Raw genomic sequence first — 15,366 nt, 5'->3', positions numbered from 1 at the left:
CCTTTAAATGTTTGGTAGAATACCCCTGGGAAGCCATCTGGCCCTGGGCTCTTATTTGTTGGGATATTTTTGATTACTGGTTCAATTTCCTTAGTGGTTATGGATCTGTTCAGGTTTTCTACTTCTTCCTGGTTCAGTTTCGTTAGTTTACACTCTCTAGGAATGCATCCAATTCTTCCAGATTATTTAATTTGCTGGCATATAGTTGCTCATAATATGTTCTTATAATTGTATTTCTTTAGTGTTGGCTGTGATCTCTCCTCTTTCATTCATGATTTTATTTGGGTCCTTTCTGTTTTCTTTTTGATAAGTCTGGCCAGGGGTTTATCAATCTTGTTAATTCTTTCAAAGAACCAGCTCCTAGTTTCATTGATCTGTTCTACTGTTCTTTTGGTTTCTATTTCATTGATTTCTGCTCTAATCTTTATTATTTCTCTTCTCTTGCTGGGTTTAGGCTTTATTTGTTCTTTCTCCAGATCCCTTCAGTGTAGGGTTAGATTGTGTATTTGAGAGCTTTCTTGTTTCTTGAGAAAGGCTTGTATTGCTATATACTTTCCTCTTAGGACCGCCTTTGCTACATCCCAAAGATTTTGAACAGTTGTGTTTTCATTTTCATTTGTTTCCATGAATTTTTTAAATTCTTCTTTGATTTCCTGGTTGACTATTCATTCTTCAGTAGGATGCTCTTTAGCCTCCATGTATTTGAGTTCTTTCCAACTTTCCTCTTGTGATTGAGTTCTAGTTTCAAAGCATGGTGGTCTGAGGATATGCAGGGAATGATCCCAATCTTTTGGTACTGGTTGAGACCTGATTTGTGACCCAGGATGTGATCTATTCTGGAGAATGTTCCATGGGCACTAGAGAAGAATGTGTATTCTGTTGCTTTGGGATGGAATGTTCTGAATATATCTGTGAAGTCCATCTGGTCCAGTGTGTCATTTAAAGCCTTAATTTCCTTGTTGATCTTTTGCTTAGATGATCTGTCCATTTCAGTGAGGGGGGTGTTAAAGTCCCCCACTATTATTGTATTGTTGTTGATGTGTTTCTTTGCTTTTGTTATTAATTGGCTGCTCCCACATTAGGGGCATAGATATTTACAATTGTTAGATCTTCTTGTTGGATAGACCCTTTAAGTATGATATAGTGTCCTTCCTCATCTCTTATTACAGTCTTTGGTTTAAAATCTAATTTGTCTCGGGGACGCCTGGGTGGCTCAGTCGGTTAAAATCTAATTTGTCTGATATAAGGATTGCCACCCCAGCTTTCTTTTGATGTCCATTAGCACAGTAAATTGTTTTCCACCCCCACACTTTAAATCTGGAGGTGTCTTTGGGTCTAAAATTAGTCTCTTGCAGACAGCATATTGATGGGTCTTGTTTTTTAATCCAATCTGATACCCCGTGTCTTTTGATTGGGGCATTTAGCCCATTTACATTCAGGGTAACTGTTGAAAGATATGAATTTAGTGCCATTGTATTGCCTGTCAGGTGACTGTTACTGTATATTGTCTGTGTTCCTTTCTGGTCTATGTTACTTTTAGGCTCTCTCTTTGCTTAGAGGACCCCCTTCAATATTTCTCTTAGTTTTTGTTTAATCTGGAAGATTTTTATCTCTCCTTCTATTTTCAATGACAGCCTAGCTGGATATAGTATTCTTGGCTGCATATTTTTCCCTTTTAGTGCTCTGAATATATCATGCCAGTCCTTTCTGGCCTGCCAGGTCTCTGTGGATAGGTCTGTTGCCAATCTAATGTTTCTACCATTGTAGGTTACAGACCTCTTGTCCAGAGCTGCTTTCAGGATTTTCTCTTTGTCTCTGAGATTTGTGAGTTTTACTATTAGATGTCGGGTGTTGACCTATTTTTATTGATTTTGAGGGAGGATTCTCTGTGCTTCCTGGATTTTGATGCCAAAATGCTTCCTTTCCCAAATTAGGGAAGTTCTCTGCCGTAATTTGCTCTAATACACCTTCTGCCCCTCTCTCTCTTTCTTCTTCTGGGATCCCAATTATTCTAATATTGTTTCGTCTTATGGTATCACTTATCTCTCGAATTCTGCCCTCGTGATTCAGTAGTTGTTTATCTTTTTCTCAGCTTCTTTATTCTCCATCATTTGGTCTTCTATATCACTAATTGTCTCTTGTGCATCATTTATCCTAGCAGTTAGAGCCTCCATTTTTTATTTCACCTCATTAATAGCCTTTTTGATTTCGACTTGATTAGATATTAGTTCTTTTATTTCTCCAGAAAGGGTTCTTTAGTATCTTTAATGCTTTTTTCAAGCCCATCTTTATAATCATCATTCTGAACTCTAGTTCCGACATCTTACTAATGTCTGTATTGATTAGGTCCCTGGCAGTCAGTACTGCCTCTTGTTCTTTTTTTTTTTGAGGTGAGTTTTTCCATCTTGTCATTTTGTCCAGAGGAGAATAGATGAATGAGAGAACAAAATGCTAAAAGGGTAACAACAATCCCAGAAAAATATACACTTCCAGAAAGTGGTCACTTTTCTGTTCATAGAATTGCTGCTATTCTTTTCTTCAATCTCCTGTTGCGTTTGTAGGTGTTCAGAATGGTTTGGTAACTATCTAGCTGAATTCCTGGGACCAGACGAAATTTAGGTCTCCTACTCCTTCACCATCTTGCTTCTCCCCCCAAGAACATTTAATTCTTATCTATTAAAAGATATTTCACATTCAAGACAAATAGTTTTAAATTTGATTTGTATATTTTGGTAAAATAATTACACTGTTTGCAAATGAAAATATTTCAGAATGAGATTATTCTAGTTAATAATTATTATTTTGCATCATGATTATTGTCCTAAATTAGGTGAAAGATTTTTCCAAATATAACTTGCCAGGTAATTTGGAGATCTTTCACCTCTCAAATGACTTCAAAAGCATCTATTTCAAATAAATATGGCAAATGAAAAAAGCCAAGTATGATACAGTTTAATGAATGATATCAAAGTAATTAAAAAATAAAAACAAATCATTATTTAAAAATATGAATTGGGTATTTTCTAAAATAAAACCTAAATCTTTGAGTTTAACAAATAAGACTCAAAAGATACATTTTCATAGAAAAAAATTACTATATTGAGTTCTTATGTTGATTTATTTAAATGAAATATAAGGTTATCACAAAATTCTAGAATATGAACAACCTGCCCATGGATAATTAGGAATCAACTACACAGAAAAATAAATTTAATTATAGTGTTTAATCTCAATTGTATATATGGGAATTACCAAATTTATTTATCTTTTGCCAGTCATTTAAACCACTGTGACTGGGGCACCTAGGTGGCACAATCGGTTAAGTGTCTGACTCTTGGTTTTGGCTCAGGTCATTATCTCAGAGTCGTGAGATCAAGCCCCACATTGGACTCCACACTCAGCATGGACTCTGCTTAAGACTCTCTCATCCTCTCCCTCTCTCTGCCCCTACCCCCCGCTCTTTCTCTCTCTCAAAATAAATATTTTTTTAAAAAAACAACACTGTGACCATCTACTCTAATATACAATATAAAAATGTACATTCAGGGCGCCTGGGTGGCTCAGTTGGTTAAGCGACTGCCTTCGGCTCAGGTCATGATCCTGGAGTCCCTGGATCGAGTCCCGCATCGGGCTCCCTGCTCGGCGGGGAGCCTGCTTCTCCAGAACTCTGACCCTCCCCCTTCTCATGTGCTCTCTCTCTCTCTCATTCTCTCTGTCTCAAATAAATAAATAAAATCTTTAAAAAAAAATGTACATTCATTTTAATATAAGCTTAGGCAAAATGATAGGAATGGTTAATTTGCTGAAAAGATAATACGGTGTATTCCAAAGTCAAAATGAAAGAAACTTAAAGATGATTTAATCTTTTTGATTCTCTATATTAGTTGCTGCCATTAATATAAATAATTGAATTCATTTTGGTTTAACAAGTATCTCATTATATTCATTCCCTAGCTTTCCCTTGTTATGTCATCTACTTATCACCTAATCACTCATTCCCAAACCTCCACCTACCTACTCAGCCACTTCCTTTTCTACCCATCCTCTAATCTAACAATTACTTATTCTTTGAAGTTGACATACATGTGTAGGTGTATTTGCCTCAGTCTATTTTATTTCCTGAAGCATTGAGATAAATAATTACCCATCAAGGAGTCTGGACTAGAGTGAATATTGAGAAGCAAGGGGGTGTGTGTGTGTGTGTGTGTGTGTGTGTGTGTGTGATCTCATAATCAGATACCATTAGATGATGAGAAAACAATGGCCAAAAAATAGTGTTAACATGTAAACTTAAAAACTGACAGATAAGAAAGAAATTTCCATGAGATGGTTTCTGGAATTATGAAAACCCCTATTTAGACTTTTAAGTTCAACATGGTCTCAGAATCTTTCAGATCTGCTCTTACGTTCTGGCTATGGCAGAGGGCCTTAAAATAGGAGTATTCATGTACCACACAGAACACCCTTAGTAGACTGTCATTTAAGTTCTGGGCCCTGAATTCCTGGGAAATGCCCCCGTTTCTTTTCTTTTCTTCTTTTTTTTAAGTAATCCCTACACCCAACGTGGGGCCCCAACTCACAAATCCAAGATCAAGAGTTGCATGCTCTACCGACTGGGCCAGCCAGGCACCCCTAAATACCCATATTATTTCTTTTTTTTTTTTTTAAAACCCACATTATTTCTAAAGTCATTAGTTATTCAACAGATTTGTCTCTTGATAGCTAGACAGACAGACAATACAGACAGATATACAGATAAAGATATATGCCTAGCACTATGCTACATATTATGGGGAAATACAGAGATGTCTGTCACCTAGTTCTCATTCTCCAGAAGTTACAAACTTAGCTGAGAAAAGACAGCTGTATGGAAAATAGGTCATACCCCCAAAAATGATTAAAAAACAATTAACTGCCATGGATACGGGAATTAAGTAGGCCTTAAAGGATGGGTATAATTTTGATTAAGCAGAGAGGTAGGAAAGGCCATTATAGGAAGTCATAATTTCTCCTCTGGTTTTCATAACACTATACTTTTATATATTCCTTCATATGTCAATAAGCACTTTCTTTGAATCACATTCTGGCTATTCTTCCTATGTTATTATTACTGTAAGTATTTAAACCAAGGACTCATTCTTGGTCTGTTCTTTTATTATGTTTCAAATAATTCCATCTCATAATTTTAATTATCAATTACCTTATATTAGTGATTATAAACTTTCTTATCTAAACTCCAGTTCCATTCAGATTACAGAGGCTGAAATACTCTATATTTCATTGCCTTCAGAAATTCTCTACTCAATATGAATTTATCTTTTATTACCATTCATTTACCCTATATATTTCCTCTAAGATATTTTCATGGGCCAATCTGATCTTTCCCTTATAAAGTTCTATAACATCAATCATCTCTAACACTCACTGTTTTAATTATATGCTGACTTGCACTATTATGTAATTGGCTCTTAGGTAAATATGTCTTATCTTTCCTATAAGATTATGCTCCTAGGGGCGCCTGGGTGGCTCAGCTGGTTGAGCACCTGCCTTTGGCTCAGGTCATGATCCTGGGGTTCTGGGATCAAGCCCCACATTGGGCTCTGTGATAAGCGGGGAGCCTACTTCTCCCTCTCCCCCTGCTGCTCATTCTGCTTCTGCTCTCTCTCTGTCAAATAAATGGGTGACATCTTAAAAAAAAAAAAAAAAAAGATTATGCTCCTACAATGCAGAAATTATACCTCACCTCACCTTTCTTTCTTCTATATAACTATACGCAGAATGCCACATGCACAGGTGTATTATAAATAATTGTTCTTCCTTATTGAAAAGGATGAGGCTAATACTGTCAAATGTCAAATAATGCTGAGAGTTAGTTCATAGAGGGTGGTGTTGACAAAACATATTCTAAAAGACTCTCAGATCCCCTCCCTCCTTATGAATATCTTAAGATAGGACCCATAAATTACTGCAGAAACTTCCCAACTGGGATTACTTACAGTCTTCTCTCCTATGCTGTTGCCAAAGTGATCTTTCTAAAACAAATCTGATTTTATTACCTCAAGGCCTCAAGTCCTTTAATAGTTTCTTATTGCTGTCAGGAAGAAAATCCAAACTCCTCAGCATGTTTCATTTGCTCAAGCATATATACTATGCTCTAGCTATCCTCTGGTACCTAATTGCCTGTCTGTCCTCCTTGCTTCCACATATGCTGTTCCCTTGTCTTTAATTTCAACTGCCTCCTCTGCATCCTATTCAAAGTAGAAATCCTGCTTGTGGAGTTTTCTATGACTTTCAATAATAAATTAAATGGTTTTCTTCTCTGGGATCTCAAAGCATTTTGTATATGATTTTATTATACCCATTAAAGTGTATTACAACTGTCTACTCTTCTGTCTTCCATTTTGTGTCCCTAACACTTAGAAGAGCACTTCTCACATAGGAGTGTTGAATGGAAGGAAAAAGGCCAAAAAATGAAAGGATCTTTGAATGTCGTTAAAAAACAGGTCATTGGTCAAAGCAGGAAAGAATGTCCAATGGAAAAAAGACAGTCTCTTCAACAAATGGTGTTGGGAAAATTGGACAGCCACATGCAGAAGAATGAAACTGGACCATTTCCTAACACCACACACAAAAATAGACTCCAAATGGTTGAAAGACCTCAATGTGAGACAGGAGTCCATCAAAATCCTAAAGGAGAACACAGGCAGCAACCTCTTCGACCTCAGCCGCAGCAACTTCTTCCTAGAAACATCGCCAAAGGCAAGGGAAGCAAGGGCAAAAATGAACTATTGGGACTTCATCAAGATAAAAAGCTTTTGCAAAGCAAAGGAAACAGTCAACAAAACCAAAAGACAACTGACAGAATGGGAGACGATATTTGCAAATGACATATCAGATAAAGGGCTAGTATCCAAAATCTATAAAGAACTCATCAAACTCAACACCCAAAGAACAAAGAATCCAATCAAGAAATGGGCAGAAGACATGAACAGACATTTTTCCAAAGAAGACATCCAAATGGCCAACAGACACATGAAAAAGTGTTCAATATCGCTCGGCATCAGGGAAATCCAAATCAAAACCTCAATGAGATACCACCTCACACCAGTCAGAATGGCTAAAATTAACAAGTCAGGAAATGACAGATGTTGGCGGGGATGCGGAGAAAGGGGAACCCTCCTACACTGTTGGTGGGAATGCAAGCTGGTGCAGCCACTCTGGAAAACAGTATGGAGGTTCCTCAAAAAGTTGAAAATAGAGCTACCATATGATCCAGCAATTGCACTACTGGGTATTTACCCCAAAGATACAAAAGTAGGGACCCGAAAGGCTACGTGCACCCCGATGTTTATAGCAGCAATGTCCACAATAGCCAAACTGTGGAAAGAGCCAAGATGTCCATCAACAGATGAATGGATAAAGAAGATGTGGTATATATATACAATGGAATATTATGCAGCCATCAAAAGGAATAAGATCTTGCCATTTGCAACGACGTGGATGGAACTGGAGGGTATTATGCTGAGCGAAATAAGTCAAACAGAGAAAGACATGTATCATATGACCTCACTGATATGAGGAATTCTTAATCTCAGGAAACAAACTGAGGGTTGCTGGAGTGGGGGGTGGGGTGGGAGGGATGGGGTGACTGGGTGATGGACACTGGGGAGGGTATGTGTTCTGGTAAGCGCTGTGAATTGTGCAAGACTGTTGAATCTCAGATCTGTACCTCTGAAACAAATAATGCAATATATGTTAAGAAAGAAAAAAAGAAGAAGAAGAATGTAGCAGGAGGGGAAGAATGAAGGGGGGGAAATCGGAGGAGGAGAAGAACCATGAGAGACGATGGACTCTGAAAAACAAACTGAGGGTTCTAGAGGGGAGGGGGTTGGGAGGATGGGTTAGCCTGGTGATGGGTATTGAGGAGGGCACGTTCTGCATGGAGCACTGGGTGTTATGCACAAACAATGAATCATGGAACACTATATCTAAAACTAATGATGTAATGTATGGGGATTAACATAACAATAAAAAATTAAAAAAAAAACAGGTCATTGGTGATGTTAGAAAGTACAGTTTAGGTGGATAAGAAGAAAAAAAAAGACTAGATATATATGAAATGAAGGATGGAATAGGTAGAAAGAAAATATTCAACATATTCATTTCAAAAATCTGCAAGAAAAGAAAAAAGAAATGGATGAAAGAAAAAACATCACAAAGAAAGACTGCTTTTTTAAAAACACAGATAGCTGACCAAGTTAGAAGGCAAATGAAAGCAATTTGAGAGAAAAAACCAGAAGATTTAAAAAGAGCAAGTACAGAAGTCATATCCTATACTCAGAGGACAGAGATGACAGAGAGAAAGGCTAGAATGAGACTGGAAGAATATAAGACAGTTGTTGAAACAGATGTTTCAAAGTAAGCATAGAATACTTTCCATTTCAGGCATTAGAATTTTCATTCTTTTAGTTTCCCAAACTAGAAATCTTAAAAACAAAAACCCCCCAAACCAACCAAACAAAAAAACTTTGGCACGTTCCTTCTATCCAGCTATTATTAATCTATAACCAACTATCGTTTCTTCTTTGTACATATCTTTCAAATCAGCTCTTTCTCTCTCCCCCTGACACTACTCTCCTACCTGATAAGCTTTCATCAACTCTCAACTGAATTATTGCAAAGCTCCTAAGAAGTTTCTAATTCTAGTGTCTCCATCATCAAATTTAACAAGAAAACACATCCAGCCTTCTCAAACATTCTCTGTGAAGCTCTCTCTGACCCTGTCTCGGACCAGATTCACTCCCTCCTCCATGCTACTACTGCTCCTACAAAACAGGGGTTGGCAAACTCTGGCTCACTGGCCAACTCTGGCCCCTTCCTATTTTTATAAAGTTTAACTGATAGGTAAACAAATAAAGTTTAATTGGAAAAGCCATTCCCATTCTGACTTTACATATTTATGGCTGTTTTCAGGCTACAATGGCAGAGAAGAATGGTTACAACAGAGACCATATGATCCACAAAACCTAAAATAGACTCCACAATGATACTTTTATTTTACTTTACTTGTTCACTTATAATAATAATAGAAGTTGATATCAGGTACTTACTGAGATAAGCACTGAAGTAATTACACATATTTTACACATATTATCTCATTTATTCTTTACAACATTCCTTTTTTTTAAAATATTTTATTTATTTATTTGAGAGAGAGAGTGCGAGAGAATGACCATGAGCAGGGGTAAGGGCAGAGGGAGAGGGAGAGAGAGAAGCAGACTCCCTGCTGAGCAGTAAGCCCAACATGGGGCTCGATCCCAGGACCCTGAGATCATGACATGAGCCGAAAGCAGACGCTTAACCGACTGAGCCACCCAGGAGCCCCTTTACAACATTCCTAAAGGAGCAGATATTCCCATTTCCATTTTACAGATGAAGAAACTGAGGATTTTCATTCCAGACCCTATGTTTTTAACTACAACACTAATACGGACTATACTCTCTTTCTTGAGTTTGTTAAGAACACAGATCATGCCTAAATCATCTTATTCCCAGAGCCTAGCACAGTGCTTGACATAGTATGTATTCTATAATTGTTTGCTAAATTAATCTTACTAACATATCCACTTTCATGCTGGCCTTCTCCCTGCTCAATACCCTTCGATACCTCCATATTTGCTTAGTGCGTCAGGTCTAAACCTCTAAACTCCTCTGACTGGCTTTAAGTCTGACCATAATCCAGGGCAACTATACCTAGCAAAGTTCAAAAAGCTTAATTGTGTCCAACTTCTTCTAGGAGTTTTATGGTTTTGGGTCTCACATTTAGGTCTTTAATCCATTTTGAATTTATTTTTGTGTATGGTGCAAGAAAGTGGCCTGGTTTCATTCTTTTGCATGTTACTGTCCGGTTTTCTCAACACCATTTGTTGAAGAGACCGTCTTTTACCCACTGTATATTCTTGCCTCCTTTGTTGTTGATTAATTGACCATATTGTGTGTGGGTTTATTTTTGGACTCTCTGTTCTGTTCCATTGATTTATGTGTCTATTTTTGTGCTAATACCATCTTGTTTTGATTAGTACAGCTTTGTAGTGTATCTTGAAACCTGGGCTTGTGATACCTCCAACTTTGTTCTTCTTTCTCAAGATTGCTTTGGCTATTCAGGGTCTTTTGTAGTTCCATATAAATTTTAGGATTATTTGTTCTAGTTCTGTGAAAACTGCTGTTGGTATTTTGACAGAGATTGCATTAAATCTGTAGATTGTTTTGGGTAGTATGGACATTTTAGCAATACTGGTTCTTCCAATCCTTAAGCATAGACTATCTTTCCATTTGTTGTTCATCTTCAATTTATCTCATCAATGTTCTATAGTTTTTGGAGTATAGGTCTTTTGCCTCTTTGGTTTATTCTTAGGTATTTATTATTTTTGGTGCAGATGTAAATGAGATTGTTTCCTAAATTTCTTTTTCTGCTGCTTCATTACTAGTGTACAGAAATGCAACAGATTTCTGTATATTAATTTTGTATCCTGTGACTTTACTGAATTTATTTATCAGCTCTAATAGTTTTCTGGTGGAGTCTTTAGGGTTTTCTATATATAGTATCATGTCATCTGCAAATAGTGAAAGTTTTACTTCTTCAGTACCAATTTGAATGCCTTTGAACATAGACAGTAATCTCTCTGACATCGGCCATAGAAACATTTTTTTAGATATGTCTCCTCAGGCAAGGGAAACAAAAGCAAAATTAAACTACTGAGATTACACTAAAATAAAAGGCTTTTGCACAGTGAAGGAAACTGTCAACAAACAAGGCAACCTACTGAATGGGAGAAGATATTTGCTAATGATATATTCAATAAGGGGTTAATATCCAAAATATAGAAAGAACTTATACAGTTTAACACTAGAAAAACAAATAATCCAATTAAAAGATGAGCAGAGCAACTGATTAGACATTTTTCCAAAGAAGATATACAGATGGCCAACAGACACATGAATAGATGCTCAATATCACTAATCATCAGGGAAGTACAAATCAACACCACAATGAGATATCACTATATACGTGTCAGAATGGTTAAAATAAAACAGACAAGAAATAACACATGTTGGTGAAGATGTGGAGAAAAAGGAACCCTAGTGCATTATTGGTAGGGATGCAAACAGGTGCATCCTCTGTGGAAAACAGTATGGAGGTTCCTCAAAAAATTAAAAACAGAATTACCATACGGTCCAGTAATTCCACTACTGGTATTTACTCACAGAAAACAAAAATACTAGTTTGAAAAGATATATGCACGCCTATGTTTACTGCAGCATTACTTACAATAGTTAAGATATGGAAGCAACCCAAGTGTCCATCCATACATGAATGGATAAAGAAGATGGGGGTATATATAAAAAATAGAAAATTACTCAGCCATAAAAAGAATGAGATTTTGCCATTGGTGACAATATGGATAAACCTAGAAGGTAAAATGCTAAATGAAATAAATCAGACAGAAAAAGACAAATACCATATGATTTCATTCACATGTAGAATTTAAGCAGCAAAATAAATGAACAAACAAAGAAAAAAGAGAGACAAACAAACAGACAAAAAACTCCTAAATACAGAGAACAAACTGGTGGTTGTCAGAGCAGAGGTGGGTGGGGGAATGGGTGAAACAGATAAAGGAGATTAGTATACTTTTTATGATGAGCACTGAGTAATGTATAGAATTGTTGAATAATTATATTGAATATCTGAAAGTAATATAACACTGTATGTTAATTATAGTTCAATTAAAAACATTTTTTTAAATACAAATAATGTCCAACTTCTAATTCAGAATTGGCTACTCTTCCTTCTTAAGCTGTGTGACTCTAATTCAACACATGAAATAAGCTAAGCTACCAGTGAAACTCACCTGCCATCACGGGATCTGTGGAGACTGCCATGGTAGCTGCTTACTTTGCTGTGGACACTCCCTGCTTTGCTTCTCTGATCATCCACCATAGCAAGCTGAGTTGAAGAAGCATGTGTGGATGTTCCTTGAGTGGAAGTTCCTCTTGATTTTCTTATAATAGGAGTATTTGGATCCCTCAGAAGAGACTGAGCAAAATCAGGTTCCTGTAGTACCTGTCGGCTCTCATTCACTATCCTAGAAAACAAATACTAAGTTTAAGATACAGACTAACATCCCTATAGACCAATAAATGTGACACACTGACATTATTCTTGAAATTAATTGCTCTCCAAATAATGTCTTTAGGAGAGATATAAGGTAACACTGTTGACAGAGGAAAGAATTTAACAAAGATCGTGTCAAACTGTACTCTAAAGTGGTATGATGGGAAGAAGCCTGTATTAGAATAAGGAAGTCTGGATTTTAGTTCAATAAATACATGATCTTAAGCAAGTCATTATCCCCTTTCCTTCATTTTCCTCATCTATAAGATGAGGCTATACAATTTCATCATTTCTAAAAAGTCCCTTTCAATTAAAGAAATTTATGATTCTCAAGTACACTGAAATATTACAAAGATATTACAGTTGAGAAATTTTTTCTTGCATGGTTTATGGATGTATTGGAGGCCTCACTGTAACACAGATATATATATATATATATATATATATATATATATATATATATATTATTTTTTTTAAAGATTTATTTATTTTAGAGATAGAGAGCGCACGTGCACACACACACATTCAGGGGGAGGGGCAGAGACAGAGAGAGAGAATCTCAAGCAGACTCCCAGTGAGTGTGGAGCCCGATGCGGGGCTCCATCCCACGACCCTGAGATCATGACTGAAGTTGAAATCAAGAGTCGGACATCTAACCGACTGAGCTACCCAGGTGCCCCAACAGATAGATTTTTCAACTTGTAAGAACAGTTGTTTAAAGGCTACAATTTGGTTTAATGGTGAAACAGTTGTTCAGTGCTAGAATAAACATGAGTGGTCATAATTAGAACAAAATGTATTAAAAATTAATTTAAGCTAACATAAAATTAATTACCAGACATCTTAAAGGCTTAAGGAAAAAAACTTAAGGAGATGAATTATTGTCAAGAACAAAAGTTTTTAACTGCTATGAAAAGGTTAAAAGCAGATAGATGTTTATGATAATGAACAAAGCAGTAATTAAATTGATAAAAGAGCCAGTTAAATAGTTACAAAGATCAGAGTCTCAGTTTATATAAATGACTATGAGAATCAGAGGTTAAAGTTAAAATCAGATAAATAGTTTCATGAAAAAATAAAGCTCCAACATATATAGATTGGATTATACACTGAGAAAGTGCATATATTCTAAATTTTCAGATTACAAAAGGATTGTTGTTACTACTACTGTTTTTAGTGGTGAGGTAGAAGGGCTAAAGGAAGGCTAATACTTGTTGAGTACCCACATTGTGCCAGGTATTTTACATAAACTCTCCTTTGATCCTTCTTAATAATGTTTTTATTATGGAGATCAATGTCCTAAGAGGGTATCTCTAAGAGGATATTATGTATCTATTGTGAATAGATATCTATTAAGAATAAATACTGTGATCTCTGTTTCATGAGGTTCTAAAGGATTAAAGAACTTTCCAAAGTCACACAACAAAACCAAGAGTCAGGGATCAAACTTAAGTTTAAATGGCTTAGAAGCGCCAGGTGGCTCGGTCGGTTAAGTGTTCGACTCTTGATTTTGACTCGTGATCTCAGAGCTGTGAAATCCAGCCCCACGTTGGGCTCTACCTACACTGGGTGTGGAGCCTGCTTGAGATTCTCTCTCTTCCTCTCCCTCTGCCCCTCCCCCACACTCTTGCGCTCACTCTTAAAAAATGGCTTAAAAGCCAAATGTAATGACAAAATATAATGTTTATAATAAAATATTATATATATATGTATATATAACATATGTGTATGTATATGTGTGTGTGTGTGTATATATATATATCTCCTCAAAGTGTCAAAAACTGGATAGAAGAATGAACAAGTCAAAACAGTTAAAAAAAAAAAACAAAAACCCAAACAGTATATGTTTCTCTGTCATCAATGGTCCTAATCATAGATTCATACCTCCCAAGTCAGCCTTGATTGCTGACTTTATTTTCTGAACTTATTTTTAAAACTTGGTTCAAACTGACTTCTGGTCATGCCAAAAATTTAATCCACCTTCAAATGGTAAAGGTTTGTCCCTTCACTTTACAGATAAGAAAACAGAGAAATTAAGTGATATGATTTAGATAATTCCAAAAGAAGATTTCTAAAAATATTTCAATCAGTGTCAGAATTACTAGTATAAGCACAATCTTAAATGTGGCTTCACTTAGGGGGAAAACACTAATTTGATTAGCACGATTTTAGAAACTAGTCTCTTTGTAGCACAGTACATAATAAGCAAAGACGAGAGTCTAGAGTCAGACTGCTTGGGTCTGAATCTCAATTCTAGCAATCACTATGAAACCCTGATTCCATGCCTCAGTTTCCTTATCTATAAAATGATGATCTCTCTTACAAGGCTGTTTGAAGGATTAAATGGTCTAATATATATAAAATGCTCAGAACAATGCTTGGAGTATTAAATGTGCTCAATTAATTGGTAACCATTACTACAATTATTTTATAGTTATTTTTCAAAGGCTAAAGCAGACAAATGCTAGAAATAGCTATGGGATGCTCACACTCTTGAACTCTAGAATAAGGAGCTCCCACTCTAGCCCAGGGCACAGTCCTGGCTTGTCGGATCACAATGACTTTGTTAGGTAGGGATGCATGATCACAGAAAACCAAATAGAAGGGTCTTGGGAGTTCTAACCAGTTTCAAAAGGATTCTGGCCCAATCAGGATCCCCCAAATAACTAGGATGATGCCCTATAAGAGTAGCTTGGGTTTAGTTCTATCTAGAATTTCTAATATAACACTATTATAGAATTGTTTGTGTATGGTCCAGAGATGACCAGGAATGTTTAATACAAGCCCTTTCCTCAGTATTATCTTTTACTGTGATTAAAATATATGTAAAAATTTCAAAGAATACACAGATAGGGTGCCTGGGTGGCTCAGTTGGTTGAGCGACTGCCTTCGGCTCAGGTCATGATCCTGGAGTCCCTGGATCGAGTCCCGCATCGGGCTCCCTGCTCGGCGAGGAGCCTGTTTCTCCCTCTAAACCTCCCCCATCTGATGTACTCTCTCTCTCTCTCATTCTCACTCTCTCAAATAAATAAATAAATCTTTAAAAAAAAAAAAAGAATACACAGATAAATCACAGTAAATCCCACAAGGACGGATATGCCATGAAAGCAGGGACTTGGCCCATTTGTTTGCTGCTGCATCCCTGATATCACAACGTTAGTTCATGGCACATAGTAAGCATTCTATAAAGA

The 15,366-nt window shown here is 36.5% G+C and overlaps 1 protein-coding gene across 1 annotated transcript in view; it reads right to left on the bottom strand.

The window, feature by feature from the left end:
• Positions 1–15,366, bottom strand: part of FZD3 (frizzled class receptor 3) — a 107,613-nt gene that overhangs the window by 14,797 nt on the left and 77,450 nt on the right. The window contains exon 6 of the mRNA XM_032388991.1: positions 11,913–12,146. Coding sequence (XP_032244882.1) covers positions 11,913–12,146 — 234 coding nt within the window. The remainder of the gene's footprint in view (positions 1–11,912; positions 12,147–15,366) is intronic.

This window comes from Phoca vitulina, unplaced genomic scaffold (assembly GCF_004348235.1).
Source record: "Phoca vitulina isolate PV1807 unplaced genomic scaffold, GSC_HSeal_1.0 scaffold53, whole genome shotgun sequence".
In the NCBI taxonomy this organism is placed as follows: domain Eukaryota; kingdom Metazoa; phylum Chordata; class Mammalia; order Carnivora; family Phocidae; genus Phoca; species Phoca vitulina.
The sequence above is the reverse complement of the archived record's forward strand: the minus strand, read 5'-3'. Positions and strand labels throughout refer to the sequence as shown.